We start from the raw sequence: 25,097 nt of genomic DNA on the forward strand, positions 1-25,097 counted from the left end.
CACACACACAGTGCTTGAGCCTCAATTTCTTCACCCTAAATAGGAATAGTAACTGCAAAACTTATATGAAGATTAAATAATACACTTCAAGTATTTATCAAGGCCACTGCATCTTATAAGTTCTTAGTTTTTGTTTTTAGGGTTTTTTTTTTTTTTTTTTTTTTTTTTTTGTTTTTTAAGAAATAGTATTTCCCTGGAACCTTAAATAAATAAAAATCAGAAAAAATAAAAGAATTAATATCACCTCTGCATGTATTAAATTGCCTAGTATTTAACTTTTTGTGTTGATTTTTTTAACTCAATAGAACAGTGAACTTTGTATGTTCTACATCAAAATTCACCTTTTGCTAACGTGTTATACTTTATCTTTGTGCGTGTGTGTGTGTGTGTGTGTGTGTGTATGTGTGTGTGTGTATGTGTGTGTGTGTGTGTGTGTGTGTGTGTATTATGAAACTTTTGAGAGTAAATTACATATACCAACATTTTGTCTTAAATATTTTGTTCTGTATTTTCTAAGAATAAGAACATTTTCAGGTTTTTAATTTGTCAAAATTTGTCATTTTCTGATGGCACGTGACTATAATCTCAGCATTAGGCAAACTAGAGCAGAAGGATTATGAGTTCTGGGCCAGCCTGAGGGTTATATTGTAATCTAAGAACAGTGGGAAATAGTGTAAATTGCACTGAAGGGGTTTCCAACCCCATAGGAAGAACAACAATATCAAGCAACCAGACATCCCAGAGCTCTCAGGGTCTAAACCACCAACCAAAGAGCACACATGGAGTGATGCATGGCTCCAGCTGCATATGTAGCAGAGGATGGGATGGCCTTGTCAGGAATCAATGGGAGGAGAGGCCCTTGGTCCTGTGAAGGCTCAATACCCCAGTGTAAGGGAATGCCAGGGCCAGAGGAGGGGGTGGGTATCCTCATAGGAACAGGGGGAGGGGATATGGGAAAGGGGGTTTCCAGAGGGGAAATGGTAAAGGGGATAACATTTGAAATGTAAATAAAGAAAATATCCAAAAAAAAAAAAAAGGAAAACAAAACAAAATCGTGTAATCTATTACAGTTTATTTTCATCTTTTATTAGCAACCCAATAATCACCATTACAAAAATCATTTATGCAAACTTTTCCCATTGGGTTATTAGGTTCTTCAGGTTTCTTATGCTGCTTCTAGTTTGTTTTGTTTTGTTTTTGAAGACTTTATTTATATGAGTACACTGTTGCTTTCTTCAGACACACCAGAAAAGGGCACTGGACCCCATTATAGATGGTTGTGAGCTACCATATAGTTGCTGAAAATTGAACTCAGGATTTCTGGAAGAGCAGTCAGTGCTCCTAACCACTGAGCCATCTCTCCAGTCCAACTGCTTCTGGTTTTTAAATCATGAGTACTTAACACGTTGGGCCATTTGGAGATTTTTAGACTATCTGTCCACACACCTCAGAAGCAAAGTAACTCTTACTTTCTTCCCCTCTGGAGTAGAATCTGGACAAATACCCGAGCACCTCTAATGTGCCAAAGGTGTGTATAGTAAACAGTGGAAACATGTTGTTCAGAAGACACATGTCCTTTGTCCCCAGGTGAGGTTAGAGATGAATAACTAAACCACAGTAGTCATGCTAAGCTCAGAAGAATGTTTTCTGGAGCCACACTAGAAACCACACACAGTTTGGAGCTCACAAGAATGTTTGAAAAAAGTATAAATCACCTTTGACTAGAAGTTTGAAAGATTGAAGGCCTTTTCAGGATGATTTGAATATAACAATTTAAGACACTCAATACTGTCTAATAATAAAATGATATCTGTACTGCATAGATGGCAGTTGATTTAAAAAAAAAAACAAAACCCTTTTCTCACCGTGGTCTAAAAGGGGAGTTGAGGAGGAAGTGGTGGAGATCTCTGTAGAGCTTTCTGAACTATTTAAGTTCCTTTATCTGCAGGTCTCCATCTCACTCGGTTGTTGTTGCTGCTGCTTTGTTTTTTAAGATCTTTACCAGGACATCCTAATTACCAACTGAAAGGAACAAAATTTCCCTAGTGCATTTGTAGGTATGCTTTTGTGTTCTGCCAGACTTGGTTTAGTTACAATAAAATCATTGCATACTGCTTCCAAAGTAAACTTTAGGTAACCAGGCACAAGTTAAGGCTAAGGAACAACTTAATCGGTAATGGCAGATGTAGGAAGGGTTCTACTTAAAACAATGCTGAGTAGATTCTCTGCGGATGCATAGTACACTAAACAAAAAAAGTGACTTTAAGATGAGAAAGTGCAGTGAGTTCATATGTAAATAATTTCCATGCTTTGGGAATGGTAGAGTGTGTGGGTGGACACAGGAGAGGGAGTAACCCTTCCTGTCCTTAGCCCTTCATTATCCATTTCTTCAAATAGTGATTGAACTACCATATCCCTATAACCGATTGTAGAACTAAGTTACAGAGAAATTAGGATACTGTATAATATAGGCAAGAAATTCAATACTTGGATTTGAATCCATAAATCTCAGCTCTGTGCATTATACATGGTCTCTGACTAACGAAGAAAGAACACAGCACCTACAATTAGAGCTTCCAAAAAGTGCGCCCAAAACAGAAGAGGCTCCTTAATGTGTGCAAAAAGTAAGCCAGTGGGAATATGAAAGTGTGTGATACACTGCATGCTTTATCTCTGTTTACCTTAGGCCCTAGATCCCCTCATAAAGCTGGTGTGTCAGGTGCATTGCATGTGTGGACCTTGTGAGCAGAAGTAAAGTCAGGGGGCTGTGACCCATGTAGAAGAAACTCATTTGTCTTGAAACAAACCTAGTTGGATACAGTAACAGAACATTGATTAGAGAACTTGTTACTTCATTCCCTGTTCAGTTGTTTTAAAATGTTTTTAAGTAAGCCTGCTCTCCTTATTAAAACTAAAGTTTCCTACATTTATCAGAAAAATAGTTTCATGTTTTTACTCTTAGGCTGGAAGTTATTCATGTCTCTACTCATATGAACTTTACGTATGTTTATGAGTTGAGCAAAGTTGAATTTTATTTTCATATTTTTTGTGTTTTGTACTGGAGATCAAACCCAGGGTCTTGCAAATGGTAGCCAAGTGGCCAAGTGTTCCACCACTGAGCCATACAACCAGATTTTAGTTTCTAAGTTAAAAAAAAGAATTAACTTGATGTTCCTAGAACCAGAGCTTCATATACGATGGGATTTTCTAATGTGTTCATGAGAATAGTATGTATAGCATTGTAGTTTTTCCTTGTGTAGTTGACTAGAAGTTTGGGAATGTTCCCTCTTATTTCAGAGTAGTATTTTACAGGAAGTGGGTAACTGCCTCTTCCCTTCTAGTAGAGCTGAATTGTGTTAGCATATAGTGTAACCTGGTTATAATCCAGTCTTAATGAATCTTGTTACTATAAAACCAGGCTGAAGCCACCATTCTTACAGTTCATTATTTGATTATTACCGTGATATTAACTAATTAAAGATTCCAGACTTCCCTGTCTTGGTCAAAACAAAACTCTTAGGAAATTTTCTTTTAGGTTTGACTTAAGTAAGCCATTTCTGTTCTCTTGTAAAGAGGGAAAGGAAGCTAGAGATGCCTGTCATAGCCTAGAGTCACTGGGGCTGCATACACCCATTTTCTGTTCTGAAGGCCCAGAGAGCAATCAGAAATATTACTCCATTCTTAGAAGATTAAACATATGCCTGCTAGTAGAATTTATATATTAACAAAAGATTGCTTGCTTGCAGGGAAAATGCTGGTGAACCAGATTCATGGAGCAGTTTATCCTATGAAATCCCTTATGGCGACTGTTCAGTGAGACACCATCGAGAATTGGACATCTATACATTGACTTCTGAATCCGAATCACATCAAGAACCCCATGGAGACAGTTGTACTGGACATATTTCTAAACTGATGAATATCCAACAGCAGCTAATGGTAAGGGAGAGTTTTCACTTTTAGTGAGGAGTGTCTGTGCCCCTCCCCAACTGAGTCTTGCTATAATTAGAATGTAAATTTATAAAGCATTGTTAGTATCATTGTTGCTGTACCGGTTAGTATTTTGTCAACTTGACACAAGCAAGAGTCATTTTGCAAAAGGGAACCTTAGTTGAGAAACGCCTGAATCAAATTGCAAAGGCTTGGCACTGGGCAGGTAGTCTAGGGTTCTATAAGAGCTGAACAAGCTGTAACGTATAACCACTGGCTTTTCCACCAGGCCTGAGTAATGATTCAGAGGCTTATTATTTATTAAAATAAAAGCCTGAGCCATAAGCTAGGTCTTTTCTCACTAGCTGTAACGTATATTAACCCATTTATACTGTACTATGTCTGCCACTTGGCCAGTTCCCTCTCTTTAGCTTTATATATCCAACTTCCAGTGCAGACAGGGAATCTTCCCGCCCTCACTATTTCCCAGAGTTCCTCTCAGTCTCTGCCTGACTTCCCACCTTGTAATCCTGCCTCAGCTACTTATTGACACAACTTTGATGCCATTACTGGAGCAGTGTACCTTGCATATTGGTCACCATTGTAGACCAAAGGCTTTGTAACCGAATTTGAACTCAAAGGTGCCATGTGCAGGGCCTGCGTGTGTCTAAGCCAGATGGGACCCCAGCACCGAAAGGGAAACTGGACACGAGCGCCATCTCTGCTAACTCAGAAGCTGCCTGTCAACTGAAACTGCTCACGAAGGAAAAGTTAGTTTTCTAATAAGATCCCACTGGCTATACAAACCATACTTAAGGAAAGGCTCCATGCCCAGCAGTAAGTGGCCAACACAAAACACTCAGTTTTTGTTTAGACATTTAATAAAAAAAAATTGCAGGTACTTTCTTTTTATTTCATGATTTCCGATTTTGTGTTTTTAGGGAACGTGTGCAAATGCTTATGTCTTGATTCTGCATATTTCTACTTCTTTTTATCTTGGCTCTTCTTTCTGCTTGTTTTTTCCTATACTTGTTTAGTTGTTTGTTTTTATTCTGTTTAATTTTATATATTTTGTTTTAGTTGCCTGTTGCTTTCTAATAGGAGACAGAATGAAAGCATGTGGATTTGGGGCGTTGGGAGAAGGGGAGACCATGGTCAGAATATATTGTATGACAAAAATTTTCTGTCTGTGTGTGTACATACATACATATATACTCACACACATATGCACACATGGTCTCATTATTGGTCATGTTTATGGAACTCAGAAAACAATACTTAGAAGTCAGCTCTCCTTTTTTCTAGGTTTGGGGGTTCAAAATCAGGTCCTCATGCTTGCACGGCAAGTGCTTTTACTCACAGGGCCGTCTTCTAGCATAGAGGACTGGGTTATTTAAACTAAGTTCTTAAAAATTTCCAAAGTAATAAAAGAATCTTGCCGTTCTGGCCCAGAGAGAGCTGGGTCACTGCCATCAGGACTCAAGGCCTGCCCGAAGACTGATATTCCAAAATTCATTTGGAATAACAAGAAAACCTAGGATAGTGAAGACTATTCTCAACAATAAAAAAACTTCTGGGGGAATCACCATCTCTGACCTCAAGCTGTATTACAGGTCAAATGTGATTAAAAACCACATGGTATTGGTACAGAGACAGGCAGATAGATCGATAGAATAGAATTGAAGAACCAGAAATGAACACATGATTCACTTGATCTTTGACAAAGGAGCTAAAAACATTCAATGGGAAAAGGACAGCCTCTTCAACAAATGGTGCTGGTTCAACTGGCAGTCAGCATGCAAAAGAATTCAAATTGACCCATCCTTATCTCCTTGTAATGGATGACTAATAGAAGAGAAAGTGGGGAAGAGCTTGGAACACACAGGCACAGGAGAAATTTTCCTGAACACCAGTGGCTTATGCTCTAAGATCGAGAATCGACAAATGGGGCCTCATAAAATTGCAAAGCTTCTGTAAAGCCAAGGACACTGTCAAGAAAACAAAACGGCATCCAACAGATTGGGAAAAGATTTTTACCAACCCCACATCTGATAGAGGTCTAATATCCAAGGTATACAAAGAACTCAAGAAGCTAGACACCAGAGAATCATACAACCCTATTAAAAATGGGGTACAGAGCTAAACAAAAAGTTCTCAATTGAAGAATATCGAATGACTGAGAAGCATGTAAGGAAGTGCTTGACATCATTAACCATTAGGGAAATGCAAATCAAAACAACCCTGTGATTCCACCTCACACCAGTCAGAATGGCTAAGATAAAAAATTCAGATGACATCAGATGCTTGCAAGGATGCAGAAAAAGAAAAACACTTTTCCACTGTTGGTTGAGTTGTAAACTGGTACAACCACTCTGGAAATCAGCCTGGCGGTTCCTCAGAAAATTGGACATAGTACTACCTGAGGACTCAGCTATACCACTCTTGGGCATATACCCAAAAGAAGCTCCAACATCTAACAAGGACACATGCACAACCATGTTCATAGCAGCCTTATTTATAATAGCCAGATGCTGGAAAGAATCTAGGTGTCCTTCAACGGAAGAATGGATACAGAAACTGAGGTACATGTACACAATGGAGTACTACTCACCTGTTAAATACAATAACTTCATGAAATTCCTAGACAAATCGATGGAACTTGAAACTGTCATCCTGAGTGAGGTAACCCAGTTACAAAAGAACACTCATGGTATATACTCATTGATAAGTGGATACTAGCCCCAAAAGCTTTGAATACGCAAGAAACAATTCACAGAACTTATGAAGCTCAAAGAGAAGGAAGACCAGAAAGTGGATGCCTCAGTCCATCTTAGAAGGGAGAACAAAACACTCAGGAGGAAATAAAGGGACAAATAGAGGAGCAGGGATTGGAGAAAAGATCATCCAGAGATGGCCTCACCTGGGGATCCATCCCATATGCAGCCACTAAACCCAAGACTATTGCTGATGCCAAGTAGTGCTTACTGGCAGGAACCTGATATGGATGCCTCCTCACAGGCTCTGCCAGAGCTATATTGATACAGAGGAAGATGCTTGCAGCTAACCATCAGACAGAACAAAGGGACCTCAATGAAAAAGCTAGAGAAAGGACTGAAGGAGCTGAATAGGTTCTGCAACCCCATGGGAAGAACAATATTATCAACTAACCAAACCCACCACATCTCCCAGAGAATAAAACACCAACCAATAAATTCACATGGAGAGACCCATGGCTCCAGTTGCATATATAGTAGAGGATGGCATTTTCTGGCATCAGTAGGAGGAGAGGCCTTTGGTCTAACGAAGGCTCGCTCTCCAAGTATGGGAGATTGCCAAGACGCTGAGGTGGGAGAGGGAGTACCTTCATGGAAACACTAGAAGAGGGAGGGGAGATGGGATTGGGGGGAAGGGAATAACATCTGAAATGTCAACACAGAGAATATCTGTGTTTTTAAAAAAAAGGAATTAAAAAAAAAGGAATTTATTTGTATAATATTTTAGAACTAAAGAATGCCAACATTTCTAAGTTCACTCTTTAGGAAAACCTTTTTGCTGCTGTTGAGTGAACGGTGATAGAACTGCCTATCTACATGGATTGTTGACAGTTAAAAAGACCATCTGAAAAATAAGAATTTTATAATCCAGTCAAGCATTGAAGATAAAATGGTTGCCAGACATAAAACCATTACAGACTCTTAGTAGCATTTATTGCGGATAGTATGGATGTCACATGGGTGAGTCTGTAGCATCTGTAAAGCTAAGCTTAGGTCATTTTTCACCAGTTTATTTCAGAGCTAATTTGATTTGGAAACAGCCTGATTTTCTTTGAGGTCATCTAGGGCCAGCCCAATGCCAGAGCCATTACTTTTGATTCAAATAAGGCAAAAGAATCCTACACCACAATGATATGAACTGGTTTATTCCTTCTGGATTTCCTTTTTGGGATTTTGTTTGTTTGTTTGTTTGTTGTTGTTTGGTTTTCATGCATGTTTGTGCATCCCATGTTTGTGTGTGTATCATGTGCATGCAGTGCACTCAGGTCAGAAGAAGGCATTATATCCACTGGAACTGGAGTTCCAGATGGTTGTGAGCCTTCATGTGAGTCCTGGGGATAGAGCCCAGGTTCTCTGAATGAGCAGCTAGTGTTCTTAACCACTGAGCCACCTTTCCAGCCTTCTTCTGTCTTTCTGAATGCTGTCTACTTCTAGCCTGTCAATCCTGTATAAATAGACTGTTTGGAAATTGCCTTTTCCTCTTCTATTTAATGAGTGATCATTTGAGAGAACTCAACTCTCCTATATCTCGTTGTTTCTTTAGACAGCACTGCCTACTTCTCTGGTCTGCTGTGTTCACTCTTGATTAAAAGTATTGATTAGCTGTCCTAATTTTTAGAAGGAGTGTTACCAGCCTAATCTTTGAATACTTTTAAGGAATACAGCATATAAATGTTTAGTGAGAATCTGGTTTTTAGTATACTCTAACAAAGGTACATTAGCAAGAATAGCACATTATACTTTTCTCTGCAAACCTTATGATAGCTTTAATTTGCAGGAAGAATCTGATAATATACGACATAGTATATTTACAGATAAACAGATAAGTGAGACGTGCTAATGGCTATATTTAAAAGCATTGCAATGGACAAGAAATGTAGAACAGATATTTTAAAATAATTATGTACCAAATAAATAGCACTATAGCTGACTTTTGATACTATGAATTCACCAAAGGTGCAACTTTATTTGGTTGTTTTTATTTTCCTGAGCCTTATCTGTATATCTCTTATATTTTTATATTATTTATTTTTAAGACTTATTTTTTTAGTTGTGTGTATGTGTGTGTGCTTTGTTGTTGTTGTTGTTGTTGTTGTTGTTGGGGACTATGTGCAGATAAATGCAAATAGGAAGGTCTCAAATTCCCTGGAGCTGAAATTAGCAGTGTTTGTAAGCTGCCTGATGTAGAGTGCTAGAAATAGAAAACTCAGGCCTCTGCAAGAGAAGAATGCATTCTTCTGCAGCCCCTTTTATTTTATTTACTAATTGATAACTTCTGATTAACTGTAAATTTTATTTAGTTTCTTCATGTTGCATCTCTCTCTCTCTCTCTCTCTCTCTCTCTCTCTCTCTCTCTCACACACACACACACACACACACACAAATTTAGGGACAGAAGATAGATTAGATAGATAGTTTATATAATATTGTGTATTTTTTATTACATTGATAAACTGATTATTTTAGCCTTTTTTCTTATTTGCTGAATTTGTTCATATAGTTAATTTCACAAAAGCGTTCACACTGTGCGCAGTAATACGAGCCTACAATAGCAGTAGTCAGGATGCAGACACAGAAGGATTGAGTCATTTTGTAGCTAGCCAGTATATGTAGCAAGTTCCTAGTCTCAGAAAAGACGTGAAAAAAACCTAAATTGCCTAAAAATTTTAAGGTTCTAAAAACCATTTTTTGATCAGACTTTTAGTGCCTTTAAGCCGCAAAACCCTAGTTAAGAGTTTGGTTTTGGTGGTAGTTTATGATTTATTTTCTTTAAGAATACCCCAAAGCCCACTTTTTATCAAACTGATACATAGAATGTCTAATTCTAAAAGTGTAGGTGTGTTGGGTTGAAGGATATAACTACATGGCAGAATATTTTGCTTGAAAGGGTTTCTAAAATTTGTTACATTTTGGTTTTACATTAATATTTGAGGCAGATGGATAGACTCCACTCCTGTAAAGAGCTAAGTGCTCACTGGCTGTCACTTGAAGATGTTCATTGTGATTTCTTAAAACAAGGCTTTGAGGCCTAGTCTTAAAACTTTTTTAGTATGGCAATCAGTCACTGAGTATAATCTAAATAAAATTTAATATCCCAGTGGATACATAGATGTGGGAGGAGGATAGTGCATCATATATTAACTGAGAAGGCCTGGAAGGAAAAGAGAGTTCTTGTCCAAGGAGACTTGGCTTACAGGTGTTAGTGATACGTTTTTCTCTTAGTCAGGTCCCCCTCCCCTTTTCTTTTCATAGTCAGTTTATTTTAAAGCATCTTTGATTTCCTCCTAGAAAACAAACTTGAAGCCGATGGACAATCTCATGCCCTTAATGGTGACAGCACAAGATTCATCTTGTGTGCCCAGTGTACCAGAGACAGATGGCCAGTTCCTTCCCTGTGCACCAGAGCCTTCTGACCACCAGCAGCTTCCTTTTGAAGAAACTAAGAGCACTCTGTGCTACCAAGGGAGTCCTGGGAGGCAGGCTAAAAGCTCCTGTGATTTGTCAAGTGTGGTTGAGGAAGAAAATGTCGTCTCTTCTCATAAGAAAAATAAAGATGCGGGGAGAAAAGGGGAAGAGGCGGAGCCAGCATCTGTCGTGGATTCCAGGTCTGCATCTCATCAAGACAGCTGCCTTCAGAGCATACTCGATTGTGAAGTGGAGGGCAGAGAAGGCCTTCCAGCCTGTGGAAACGGAAACGAAGTAACTGGAACTAAATATTCTGGAGCGGACACATGTCAGCAGCCAGTGAGCAGCAAGAGCAGTGTACTGCAGGATGTCCCGGTCACAGAACCAGATGCAGGCCAGCACTCTTCTGGAAGGGAGCTATCTAACAGTTCTTCAGCAGATGTTGGTGCCCCAGAAAAGGCAGGGGAACTGGAACATAGCCAACTTACCCCAAATGCTACCACCCAGAACAATAAGCCTCAAGTAGGGGGAGGCACAAAGGAAAGACTTGAGAATTCAGATGTTAGCACAGCTAAGGCAACTGCTGTTCAAGCTTTACATGAACCTGTGGCAAAAGCTGATATCACAAACCATGTCTTTGCCACCAGTGCCGTTTGTGCTAACACACTGAGTCCTGAAGAAATCCCCACTGAAAATCCAGGAATGGAAACCCAGAAGAGAGGCTGTGAGGGGAGAACCACAAGTGACCAGAGCTCCCAAGTGCTTCCTGCTGCTGCTACAGAGGACAAGGTTTTAGGTGGACTAGATCCTGATAATCCCTTAGCAGTCCTTTCTGAGACAGCATCACCCTTGGATTTAACTATGTCAGGGCCAAGAGATGGGATGCCAGAACAAAACTCAGAGTCTAATGTGCATGCTCAGAGCCTAAATAGCCTGGCGCTGCTTTGTTCTACAACTGGAGCTGGCTCACCCTCTGCTGAGTCTGCATGTCAGCAAAGCACAGTGACTTCTAGTGGTGGGTTGGTGGTAGAACGTGGCAGTGGTGAAGCTAGCCTGCCTGAAAGCACAACAGTGCAGCCAAACATGCAAGATCTTTGCACCACACTCTGCCCAGAAGAGCCACAAGCTGACACAGTCACTTCTGACACTGTGAAAATTACCCAGCAATCTGTGGGGTTTTGTCATCTCTGTGTTTTAGATACAAAGATTCAAGGAAAAGATTTGAAACGAGATACACTTTTAATGAATATGCCTGAGGATGTTCCACATCTGCCTTCAGTTGTCCCCCAAACTGAGAAAAAACTAGTTCCAGACCAGGTATCACCTCCAGGCAGCAGTTTCTCTCTGGCAAGCAATCCAGAGAGTGAATCAGTAACCAAAGATGACGTACTTTCTCTTGTCCCCTCCCAGAAAGAAAAGGGAACAGTAACTCATCAGCCCCATAGAGCTACAGCTTGTAGCGATGGCCCAGATGGAGGAGATTTGAATGACACGGATAAGGTAGGAGATGGGGCCACTGGCCCACCTACACCCTCTGCTGTAGAGCTTCAGACCAGCATGGGGAATACCAGCCCTGTGGGCGTTGGTGGAGAACAGGGGAGTTCCAGCCCAACAGCAGCACTTGAAGTGCCGAACGACTCTCTTCTACAAAGCATGAATAAAGCTGCTTTGGTTTCTGACTCTCTTCTGCCTGAAGAAGGTAGCAGTGTAGTGGTTCCAGAAAGTTCCACAGCTCTGGAGCAGGGTGGCAAAGATAAAGCAATCAGATGTTTTTCTGTTAAGGAAGACATGCGTTCTTCAGAAATGTCCAGGGAAGACCAGCGAACACCATCTCCTGGGCAGGAGATACCAAGATTTCCTGAAAAACCTATGTCGGCCCTCTGTGCAGGGGAGAAAGCACTGCAGCACAGTAACTCACCAGACACGCCCTCTGCCTGTCTGAAAACAGAAACTAAACACAGCAAGGAAGCGGCCCCACAAGTCTCCCCGCTGACTGAAGGTGGAGCTGTAAAGAGCCTGGTGCCACCAAGAACGACTCTGTCTGCCGACTCAAAGCAGAGTGGCTCATCTCTGTTGCCAAGTCGGCTGCCAGGTGCATGCGAGGCTCCCAGTGGTGTGGAGAACACTCAGGACCAAGGAAAAAGCAATGCTGGCGAGGTAAGCAGAAATGCCATGGAGGATGGTAAAGAGGCTGATGCTTTACCAACTACTGCTGAGCCCAGAAGAGAGGATACAGCACACCACATCAGAGACATCCCAGTCTCAGAGTTGTTAAACCAAGAGAAGAAAATAACTCCAGGTTTTCCAGAAGCTTTACTGGACAGCACTGTCACTGACTTACAGGAAGCCATAACCCCAGAGCTAGAACCACTTGATTGCAAGAGAGAGAAACTGGAGGGAACAGACTTTAGCTGTGCCACAAGTAAATGCAAAGAGACCCCAAACGATGAAGAAACAATGCAGCCTCTTGCCAGGGACCTCCCCACAGAGACAGGGCTCTCAGCTGTCAATGACAGTGTCCCTCAAGCTGACGTGAAGCAAGTGGCACAGGCCTTCGTCCCAGGAGAGGAAAGTAATGCCACCACTGTCCTTGGAATGGTCTCCACACAAGCTACAGATGTGCCTTCTGGAGCATACTCTATAGAGGAGACCGCCACTAGGATAGTGGAGGCTGTCATCAGGCGAGTCACGGCCTCCAGCACACTGATGACCAAAGTAGAGACCCATAATCCATCACTGTCCGGTCCCGAGACTCGGCAGCTAGAGAATGCTTGTGCAGAGACTACATGTGTTCTCCTCCCTGGGAAGACCCTACAGATGGAGGGCACTCTCAAAGAAACCACTGAACACGATGCTGTTGAGACAGAGGAGCCACCTGTCAGCAGGCCGGAGCCAGCAGGTAAGCAAAGCAGTTTATAAAGTTAGCAGCTTAAGAAGCATGCCTCTGTTATGCACTAGAATGTCGATGTTGGTTTCAGGTCCTGCTTGCTCAGTCATGTATGTTGCCAAGTTAATAGTCACTGCTGTCAGGAAACACATGTCATCTTGGGTTGGACAGATTTTACTTCCTGTATTATAGGCACAAAGCTCTATTTTTTTTTCTGTTTTTTTTCTTAAAGCCTACATTCTCTGTCACACTGGAGCCATTGAAGTTTCTAAATCCAGAAGACAGTACCTGGATCTCAGTCAGCGTTAGATAATCAAACAACTTAGTTCTTTTCTTTAGAACCCCGGAACGTAAGCTTTGTTTGCAAGTTGGAAAGTTTTCCAAGTCGTCTGTATTGTAAGAGAATTTAAAGTTGGGCCAGTTTCATGAACAGCTGTTTTTGAGAAGGACTGTATTGAATGAACATCTAAAACAGTGATATTAGGTCACTGGTTAAGTTGGGGGTGTGTACTCCTCCCTTTCCTGCCTGAGAAACAGACCTCCAGGTTTGCTGCTTCACTTTTGGGCAGAGTCTGTGAATTCAGGGTCCCGCACTGCACAGGGGATAGGATACAGGATTTCCGCCCAAGCCCAGGCTGCTCTGCTGCTGTCACCGGGCAGACCTGGTGTCTGCTTATCTCGGTGAAGCAGCTGCACTGAGCAGATTGCTCAACACAAGCAGCCTGTTCCATCGATGGGTAACTATGTCCGGAGAGAGCGGAGAGAAGCCACCATTGCTCAGTGGAATGCATTCACTGAATAGAACTTCTTACGGCCTTTGAGACTGAAGCTGAAACTGCAGTCAGAATGGCTGTCAATCTTGTCTTCTGAAGTCCTGAAGGTCAGTTGGATGTAAACTTGTATGCCACCGCCACATGCTACCAGCTGTTCTGTGGTTCTGATGCTTTTTTGATAGATTTTTTTCACTGTTGACAGTGCTTTTAAGTGTAGTACATGTTAGAATCGTGGGTATGGGATTTGGAGAGAGATGAACAAAAATAAATTGTTTCTGGAGAGGGGGCTTAAACACAGTAAGTACTATGTCCAGATGAAGGACTTTTTAGTCATTTTAAACCCCAACTTTCAGAGCACCAGCCATGTGACATAAGGAAGCCAAGGTGGGGGTTGTAGTGACTTCAGTTTTTAGATTGAGAACTGTTTTAGGCTGACTTCTATCTCAACACTGAAATGAGGTCTCTAACTTTTTTAAAACAGGCATAACAACAAGTCTATTTTGGGGACCTTGGCAGGTTGACATTTCAGAAGCATGGGAGTGACTGTAAGCTGATGCCTGTCTGTTTTCCTTTCTTCGGGTGCTCTGTCCTTGGCCAGCCTGCATAGGATTATTCCTCCTTCTCGTTCTGTTCACAGTTTGACCCTAGTAACTGAACTATGAAGTGTGTGTCTGTAGCACCGGACCAGAAAAGATTAAGAAAAAGAAAAAGGAAACCAGCAGAGTCTTAGACTTCTGTTCTTAAGTATATATAACTGGTAAATTTGAAGGACGTTTTTAAAGTTAATATGATTTGGGGGTTGGTATACTTTGTAAATGAGTTACTTGTTTTGTTACCAAAAGGACTCATAACAGACTTGGTGTTCATCCTTCAGCTACAAACAAAAAAAACAAGTAGCCACTGGTGAAGACATCGGTGCTCTCTTCACGAAACAGCCAGGGTTGAGGAAAGTCCCTGGTCACATCGCCTTTTTTTTTTTTTTTTTTTTTTTTTTAAAAAAAAAAAAAAAAGCACCTAAGTGTGATCTCATAGCCATGGGTATTTTTTTGTGAAGGTTGCATTCCGTCCTTGGATTGTTTTGTGAGTCAGTTGGCTGTTGATTTGGGAGAAGCCTGTTAGAAGGGAATGTGAACCTTTGCCTCTTCAAAAACATTGATTGATCACTGTGCTGAGCAAACCAAGGCTGTTGGTGTTTGACTAAACTAAGCCAATCCTGCAGTCTTGGTAATCAGTGTTTACTGTTGTAGCTGGTACATATTTTCCATTGATTGGGTATGGGAAAGTTGAGTTTCTGCTAAAAAACGACGTTCCTGAATAAAATAAAAACCGTAGCCATACCCCTCTTTATACACAGTCATTCTCTTAGAAATGTTTTCCTCAAGAGACTTTTGTAAAGGGGTTCCTTAAACATTTTTTAAAATAAAATTTAATTGTATGAAAGCTAACAGATTTTAATTCTCTGGATAAGCAAACATGACTACCTATTTAAAATTGCTAATAAGGTTGTATAATTATAAAAGAAGAGATAGAATTTTGAATATTCTTTTGTTAGGAATGTGTCTTTCACAATCTAAGACCTTTTGGAGGGTCACACTTGCTGTTAGAGTGAATGATCTTAATGTTTTATTCTTGGATGAGAGAAACCTTGGTATTTTAGACAGAGGGAGTTTTATTGCCAGAGTACTATCATTGCTGGATTGTCAGCAACCACATGAAAATGTACCAGCATTTCTATTTGTATTTGGAACGTCAGGGTAAATTATGACTATTCAGTCAATCTTTCCCCTTTAAAGAAGTGTCAGAAGACTAGATTTGCCTTGACCGTCATTATCACTTCCTGCTTTCCCTTGACCATGTGGTAGCTCAGTAGGGGAAACTATCACTGTAGGGTCTGCTGGGTGCATGGTCAGAATGGGGACAGACTGTTCAATACTAAAACAAAACAACAATTAAAAAGCCTTTTTCAAAAGGATAAGTGTTTCTGGTTGTTGTTGTTTCCGTTTTTGGTTAGTTTTCTTTTCTTTTTTTTTTTTTCTTTTTTTTTTGTTTTATCTTTTTTTTTTTTTTTTTTTTTTTTTGCTTTTGGAAGAAATAATAGTTTAAAAAATAATTTACTGAAATTGTCCAGTCTTACTGATTAAATTTATGCATAGATCAGGGTCGGTAACATATTTTTAAGAGATTCTAGTCCCAGAAGCTTTACCTCATTCTCAGTGGCTGTCTGTTTTCACTGTCCAATACCTTTTGCTACAATGGTGTCCAAAATAGACTGCCATGTTTCAATTGTTAGTCTGCACCCTGCAGTTCATGAATTTACTGACACGTGAGTGTTTATAGATTTCCATGAGAAGGCAGTGATGAAATGGGTACTTGGCAGGCAATAAACAGAACCATTGCTAGCTCTAGCCTCATTTAAAAATCTGGGAATCAGACACAGAACCATGTGATGAGGAGTAGCTCAGCATGGGGTCGGAGATGGCACCAACTCCTGTCGCTTAATGGAAAAACAAACAAAGCATTTGAAACCTGGGGTTTGTTGTATAAATACTAAAGCACATAGGAACCTTCTTGTTTTTGTTATTTTAATCAAATGCACTCATTCTAAATAACCCATGTTCACTTCAGAAATGCCAGACACCAAAGCTGGAGATGAAGTGGATCTTCTGAGTAAGATCAGTGCTGCTTGTGAAGAGGAGGGCGTAGGAAATGGAGCTGCCACACCCAAGATGAAGCAAGCCCCGGGGACCCAGGCGGTAAGTGGCATCATGTGTTCAACTTGATCTACAACCTCAGTTTTTATTATAGGATGGGATAGAACAGAGGTTTTTACCCTTTCTTTTTTGTTCTGCTTTTGGAACGAGCGGTATGTTATTGTTAAAATTTGTATTCGTGTCTTCATAGTTTTGGAGTGATCTCTCCTACACAAATCCTTCGGAGATTCCAGTGAAAAACATTTTCTCTGTGAGCACAAAACTTTGAAATTGGTCATTACTTTTATCTTGATGCAGTGAGAATGCCCACTAAAGGGCATCCATGCACCTGCTTAGACCTGGCTTGTTCGTTGTATGTCTCCATTGTGAAGTTCAGTCTCAAGTATCTGAAATATGAAGAATGACATTATTAGCAAAAAGGCAGTTGAGTAAATAATTTTCTGGCAGCTTCATGAGGATTAACACATTAGCAAAACCACCATTCAAATGAAATATGCTTGGTCATTCTTTACAGTTACAGAATCATGCACCCATCACTGCCTACGTTTCATATTCTGAGATATATTCATACATATGTTTATTTTGCACACATGTGTGTCTATGTACCAGTGTATGCAGTGGCCCCAGAAGAGGGCATCAGAAGAGCAGCCAAAGCTTTTAACCACTGAGCCATCCATCTGTCCAGCCTGACTGTTTATGTTCTTGATGTAACGTGTGTGCTGGCAGTCAGGAATCTAATTTCTCTTTCTATCCACTTACCCATTCTTGAACTAAATACGAATGAAATTATAAAGCATGTGCTCATGTTGTCTAGTTTCAGTGACTTAGCATAGTATTTTAATGTTTTATTCATGTTGCAGCATTAACTATTGCCAGATAATATTTCGTTGTAAAGATGGTTTATATTTTGAAATGCTTTACATTTTGAGCTATTAGAAACCATGTGACTTCTATGACATACATTATGTAGACATGGTTTTGTGTACCCAGCATTGGAACCGTTGAGCCATGTAATTATTATAAATTTAATGTTCAGTTTTAAAGACATTTATGATTTTAATTGCTGGAGGACGGGTGTATCTGTACATGAGTGTGTTGGATCCCATGGAGCTAAAGTGATGTGGGTGCTGGGAATGGAACTCGGGTTCTCTGGGAGAGGAGCACAAGGTCCTGACCACCGAGCCATCTCTTCAGCTCCTTCATAAGGCAGTGTTATTCCCTGGCAGTGTGGTTAGCATTTTGATCAAAGTCTGACCATTCACATCTCCCATTGCTGTTGTACCCAGACTTGCTCTGTCTGATGTGCACTGAAAGGATATCCCAGGAACACAAATTTCAACGTTTTGTGTGTCTTACTTTCTTTCCCAGTTCAGCTCTTCTCTTTTATCTACTGACTATATTCTCACTGAATCAGGAGAAAACTAAGGTCTGTTGAAAGTTTTAGACTCTGCAGGACGTATATATAGTCTTCGCTATCACAGTGAGAAAGCAACAGTAGACAATAGTTAAATGAATGACTGTTGCTGTGCTTTGGTGCACCCTTGGTTATAGACACTGAATTTTGAATTCCATATGATGTTCACAACAATGAATAGTTTTGCTCAATCACTAATATATATAGAATCTGCTTTCAGAGCTTTCTTTCATGGGCCATACAAAGCCAATAGTAGGCTACCAGCGAGGGGTGTGTTAACTTCTGTCAAAAACCAAAACAAAACGAAAAATCCTGCGTGCCAGTGCAAGGCAGGCAGGCAAGCAGACTTTGTTTTTTCATTCCCTTCCCTCTACTCTATTTTTCTTTTTAAAAAATGTTAAGTTGGGCATGGTGTTACACCCATGTAATGGCAGTATTTGAGAGGCTGAGGCAGGAGAATTGCTTTAATTCAAAGCCAATCTGGGCTATATATATAGATACATGGTCTTAATAGACAACAACAACAAAATTGTTCTGTGGTATAACCCCTGATTACCATTCTGTGAATTGGGTAAGAGAATTCTGTCTGTCCTGAACTAGATTTTTGCCTTAGTCTCTTTAATTCAATTTTCTCATTTCTGTTCACCAATGTAGCCTTCACGTTCTAGTGTCTGTACTTGGGAAAGGGTTGACTGAGTTTGTGATTGTAGTGATTGTAGGGGGTGGAGTGGCATATGTTTAATGTTACTTAATCCAAACTTTGTGACACATAACCAGGCTTTGTTTTGGCCTTGGGAATAGGCCAGTCATTGCTTCATTGAATTATTGCTTTGTTGACTCGTTTCTTCCAACTAGAAAACAGAAAAAACCCATTTGTCTGATGACCCGCAAGTCTAAAATGATAGGGAATTTGTGGCAGTTTAGTAGTAAGTGTAAATATAGAATCCGTTTGAAGAGAAACCTATGGTTGATTTCTTAGTCCATTGAACTGATGCTTGAATTGCAAAACAAGCTGTCCATATTTCTTACTCTTTAGGCTATTTAACTGTGTGCTAGAAGACTGACTTTAGACAAGTGCTTTAAAATCATGGTACAAACAGAAATTAGGCAAATGTAAGATTGGTGCTTCCACGTAGTCCTGGGGAAAACTTGTATGTTAAATTACTCAGAATGTCTAGGTTGAAAATTGTTCACCATCCAGAAGGCAAATCTGTTAATGTATGCATAATAATCACTCACATATAGCACTTCATGATCGTTATATGTTAAGTATCGTTGGTATTTTATTAGTAGTTATAATTCAGTCTTCAGCATTGCTTCTTCTTACATACTTTCTAATTTCAGAGGTCTCTAGATTATCTTCTGTTGCCTTGTGACCCTCAAGGAGGAGTTCCTCAGGACCATCTGGCATACAAACACAGCCACAGCTTAACGTTACTATTATTGGATTACCTAACGACTTCAGATTCTGATAGCCTCTTCATTTAAATCAGGCTCTGTTCCTTTTTATTTGGCTTACATAATCAAAGCTTTAGGAGTCGTATCATATGATAATTTGCGAGATGTGGAACTTGTTTTATTTCTGAGACCTTGAAAAGTTGAAAGGACCTTATATAGTTGAAAGAACCTTATATACAGCACTATACCTTTTACACCATTCCTTCCATGGGGTGAAAGGTATAGTGCTCTATGCCGAGTTGGAATTGAGAGAGATGGTATTGTGTTTGTCCTTGGAGAGGCAGAAGTCTGGGGCCCATTTAGCCCTGAGAGTGTACTCCATTGGAGTCAGGAAAACATTTCACATCCAGCTTTCTCTCCCCCTTCGCAGTAAACTAAAATGTCCTTGTATCAAGGTGACTTTTTATTCATGGCCCAGTTCATTTAGGAAGAGCTTGCTTCACTCCAGTATCTGTTCATTGAGGATCTCTGAAATAATTTCTTTCCCAAATGCTCACTGCCTACGCTTATTAGCCATGTGGAACAGTTAATCCTGAAAGCCAGTGTATCTTGTCAGGATGCCCATGGGCCTAGCAGCCAGACACTCTAGAGCAAATACATTCAAAGGCAACTATTAAATCCCATATGTTGAAGATTAGGTTACTGGGAAAATGTGCCTCTTGGCTTAACACATTTCCCCAAATCAAGAAAATACTTTCAGCCAGAATTTTTCCTTTTTTGTAGATATATACCTAGGCGTCAGATTATCTGAATTTCTATTCTTAGTTATTTATACAATATTACATTTAGTGTTCAAAGCTGTGATCACTGCCGTCTTCATCTAGGATTGCTTCCTATTAACATCATCTAGAGTTCTCTGTTCTTTCATCGTTTTTAATGGGAACACCTTGTTTTCTCTCTCATCCTGAGGGACAAGCTTTTGTTTCCACATGTCCAAGAGTAGAACTAAAAACGTGTCTGCTTCTTGTTGGCTTCACGCTCAGTGCATGAGGAACTTACCTGCCTCCTGGACTGCTCAGCAAATTAGCACAGGCCTCATAACACTTTCAAGATGACTTTCACTACTGCTACTCTACTGAGCGTTTTCAGTTTCTACGGACTTTAAAGAACATGTCCGCCATCATATCTACATATATGTTCTTGGTCTTTTCGACCCCCAGAAAAAGGCAAATTGACCTCTTTCTGAGTTGCTAATAAATTTTCTCTACACACACTTTGACATTGAAGATAGCCAGTTTCTTCCCCCATAGTTACTCCTTTTGAGTGCAATGCTATGACTGGCAGTAGCCACAGGGAAGCTTAGCCCTAAGTCCTAAAAGTGGAGAATTTCCGGGAAGAATTTTCAGTCACTGCTTCTCTACATTTTCAGTGTAGTTGTAGGAAAGACAAGCCTGCAGACGATCTGAGACTGTAAAACCATAATGGCAGAACTCTTGCTTTTGTGTAGAACCACCCAGAGATAACATCCATAATGGTAGGACCCTACTTAATATCTGGTCAAACATTTTCAATTGACCTTGACTGACTTTTTCTTGGTCTTCATTTTCTCATATATACTGGTCTCTAATACTTTCTAATGTTTGTTCTAGCTCTTAATTTTTGAACGGCATATGGTTCTGTCAAAAAAAAAAAAATGAGATAAGTTCGTAAGTGTTAGAGTATTTCTTGTATGTTGAACCAAAGGACAATCATAACAGGTTTATAAAGATCAGATTTTAGTTAACAACCAAATTACTAGTCACTTTTTCCCTTAAATGTTTTTTAAGATTTTTTCCCCCCTTTGGAGTCTTCAGTTGTATGAGGATTTGTTTTGTTTAGTTTTTGTCCCCATGGAGTTCAGGTGGGTCCAGACCTAGACCTCAGAGAGCCAGGAGTTTTCAAGGAATTGTGTTCGTCCTCGCGTGCGCCTTTTGAGACAGAACAGAACGTAGGTCTCATCACTCTGTGAAGATCATGCAGTCAGTTTCCTTGTTCATCCTTACTGCATTCTGTTGACAGCAGGACTAGTAGCTAATCATAAAGGAGAGTAAATGGAGCCCAGTAAGCTGAGGGTTTGATCACAGTCCATCTGTCCATCTGAGTGACTTTGCTGTGTATGGAGAGGCTCAGTTTCTCATGTTCTCTTGGGGTTTTAATGCCTACTCGGTTACTTGAACTGACTGGAGTCAGTGTAGTTTTACCATATACCATAGGCCATTTATAAGCTGCAGTTACATTTTCAATTAACTCATATATCACATGTACTGTTTAGACTGGGTTGTGGGCTTTTAAAAACCTTTCGGAAATAAATTACTGGACTGTACCAGGCTATAGTAGTGATCAGTTAGATTTCTTATCACTTTATGCTTGTCCTGAAGGTGCCTAGTAATGTGTTCAGTGTGTGAGAAATCATGTTCCTTGAGTTCTGTGTTTGGCTCAAATACACTGACTTGAAGATAGCTCCTCTTCATTATCAGGTTCACGCTGTAGTGAAAGAGAAAATTGTCAAACCAATAATAAGAAGTTTGAGTACCGAAATATAGTTCTAAGGTTATTTATTAAAACCAACCTTCCAATACTAAATTTTCCTTTCTTAAGGACATTTACTTTTTTTTAAAGACTGTGGTTTTGTTTTTATGTGATTTGTGCTGAAAATACAGTCTTTAGTACAAACATTATTTTTGTTAGAAAACTTGGAAGAACTATCATGAGGTGATCTTAGGAAAACTGCTTCCAGTCCTAAATTCCTGTTCAATTTATTGATAAAATATGTCTTGGAACTGCTTTGTTTTGCTTCTTAGATAAGAAGTGTTCGATAGTATGTGAAGCATGTAGTGAGGCTCCTCTTTCTGCTTCAGTGTTCCTCTTCATACAATGAAAACTTAATCTCCTCTTTACTGCTACAAACACTTTCATTTAAGAATTTCTTTAGATAGAAACACTTTTATGGACAGTTTGCTTACACCAAAGTATAGTAGCTAGTGGGAGCTGGCAAGGTGCCAGTGTAAGGATACCTGTAGTTCCATCTCTGGGAAACAGTGTGCAGAAAGGAGAGAATTGACTCACCAAAGCTCTCCTGTGACACACACACACACACACAGAGAGAGAGAGAGAGAGAGAGAGACAGAGACAGAGACAGAGACAGACAGACAGAGAGAGACAGAGAAAGAATAGCAGTTAGTGAAATATTATCAACAAATATGTAATTTTTATATGTACATGTAAATTCCCAGGCTTATTCTGAACTCAAAAAGAAGATTTGAGCAAAACATATATTTTCCTGGTTTTTCTGTCTTTAGGTACCATCCTGTGCTGGCTAAGTAGTATGGATTGATAGCTGATGGGGTTTTGAAAGATTTGTTCTGTTGTTCACATATGATCTTGGAAAATGTTTTGCTTTAGATTTTACTATTAATAGTAGCTGAAAGAAATGTCTCAAACTATTTGACCTACTTGTGTTGGGAATAACAGAATAAGTGTAGTTGCATAGTGGACACCTGAAAGTATTTGAATGTATAAATCTGGCTTTGAGCTTCAAGAAATTTGTGTTACACGCTTGCTTAACCAGCCTGTATGCATCCATATGCATGGATACACTCATTCCTATATAGAATCTAGTAATATAACTTAAATGTGGTGGCCCTGCATCTGGAAAACTTACATTCAGTAGAAGAAGTGGGGATTAGGGAGTAAACAGTAAAAGTTTAAGAATCATTTATTGCCTAGAGAGACCAGTTAGAAATGTGTACTTTAATTGGAGACTCCCCTTGGACTCTTATTTTATAATACTTCCTTTTAGTGAATTGCCATCTGCTACAGGTTCTTGGAGGCTTTTGACTAGGCCATATGCAAATCACTCTGTCAAGTGAGTTTGATATATTTAAAATTCCATCCACAGTTGTGGTGGCACATGCCTTTAATCTCAGCACTCGGGAGGCAGAGGCAGGCAGATCCCTGTGAGTTTTCGGCCCTCCTGGTCTACAAAGCGAGTTCCAGGACACCCAAAACTGCCAAAAATAGTACACAAAGAAACCCTGTCTCGGGTGGGTGGGAATTCCATCCATTTTATCTTCCCAGATTATAGCATCTTTCATTTTATATATGCATGTTATATATTGCCATCCTTGAATCTTACAAGAAGTAGCAATCTACCTGGAAGGCACCATGGGTTCCAAAGGAGCAGCCCGCATGAGTCCCATCCGATTCTGATTTGCTTACTGATGTTTCTGACAGTGTGAGAAGAGAAACAGCAGTGTGCTTTCCATTTTCAGGATAATCTGGTAGACCTGGGCAGAGCAGAGGGATAGGATCTCTTTTCCAACACCCATTGTCTTCTGCTGCTATGAAAATAACTTCTGGGAAATGTGTTTTGGTCAGTTTTGTTTCTTTTTATGTGTTTGTAAGTTTGTGTTTATACACATATTAAGAGTAGAAGTCACCCTTCAGACGTCCTTCCTCAGGCCCCATCTACCATGTGTTTGGGTTTTGGGTTTTGGGTTTTTGTTGTGTTGTTTGAAACAGAGACCCTCAGTGGCTTGGAATTTAAGGAGGGGAGACTGGCCGCCAGCAAGCTGTAGGGATCTGCCTTTCTTCACCTCTGTGGTGCTAATACAAAAGTGTGTGTACGTCTGGGTTGTTGTTTGTTTGTTTTAATTAAAACATGAGGAGGTTGTTCTGGCCTCCCTGTCCCCAACACACAGTTCAAACAGACAAAGATGGGCTTGGGGAATCAAACTCACATCTTGATGCAAAGCACTTTACCTAATGCATTCTCTTTCCTAACTCAATTTGTTCTGTTTTGACATCATTAATTTATTAACCAGCCTTTCTTGTATTGTAATTCATTTTTCTCTTGAGCCATTTGACCAATGTCTTTTTAAGCAAAGGGCTTATAGACAGGAGAGTTTGGTCTCTCCTTGCTGAAGAAACAGGTCCTGACTGTTGGAAATTGGACCAGGGCCTAGGCCATTCAGGAGATGGGGAATGTATGATGAGAAGCCCAGGACCCATGCAGTCTGCAGTCTCTACTTGAAGGCAGAAATTCATTTACTCTTAATATCTTCTGCTCATTACACTCTTTTAAGGCCCAGGGTTCTAGAAAGCCTCAGAAGGGAAGAGAGAAACCATATATGAATCTATGTATGAGTCCTCTACTTTAGAAACTTAGAATGAAATTACAACTATAAATTATACTGTTGGTAGTATCTCCTTTCATCCTAGGCATGGTGCTGTTGTGTAGTTACCAGATATATCTGCCTTTTACAACAAGGGCACTGGCATACAGGCCAGGTGAACTTGAGAGGAATTGTCTTTTGTTTAGACCATGCTCCTCCTGTTTCTTTAATTATACTGTCAGACATTTTAAGTGCAATTCTGTGGAAATATTTCAATCAAGAATTTTCTCCATTCTTTTTTTTTCTTTATATGGGGAGTCAGTGTCTTCATTGCAGTTCTAGAACACGATGTGTGTGTCTAATGTGCTTCCCTTTTGTTTTGCCATAGAGCAGTTCCTGTTCCTAATGCCCATACACATGACACAGTAGGCTGTGTTCCTTAAGAGTCATTAGCTTTCCCTAATAGAATGACGGAAATGGGTATTGGAGCTCTGGACTTCCTCTCTCATTAGTGCTGAGCCTGGTGCTGTGTCTGCTTCACATCAAACCCAGTGAATTGATTTTCTTGTCTGAAACTCTGCTTTCCTCTTGGAGTCAAGAAAGGGATGAAATGCATACATGGCCCTTTTATAGTTGCTGCTGCAGCTGAACC

At 40.1% G+C, this 25,097-nt stretch overlaps 1 protein-coding gene across 1 annotated transcript in view; it reads left to right on the top strand.

Moving 5' to 3' along the window:
• Positions 1 to 25,097, top strand: part of AKAP13 (A-kinase anchoring protein 13) — a 274,955-nt gene that overhangs the window by 130,842 nt on the left and 119,016 nt on the right. Inside the window, exons 6-8 of the mRNA XM_080914648.1 lie at positions 3,747 to 3,939; positions 9,993 to 13,020; positions 16,395 to 16,522. Of these exons, the coding sequence (XP_080770774.1) occupies positions 3,747 to 3,939; positions 9,993 to 13,020; positions 16,395 to 16,522 (3,349 nt within the window). The remainder of the gene's footprint in view (positions 1 to 3,746; positions 3,940 to 9,992; positions 13,021 to 16,394; positions 16,523 to 25,097) is intronic.

The sequence above is a fragment of the Micromys minutus genome (genome assembly GCF_963924665.1).
Source record: "Micromys minutus genome assembly, chromosome: 3".
NCBI lineage: Eukaryota > Metazoa > Chordata > Mammalia > Rodentia > Muridae > Micromys > Micromys minutus.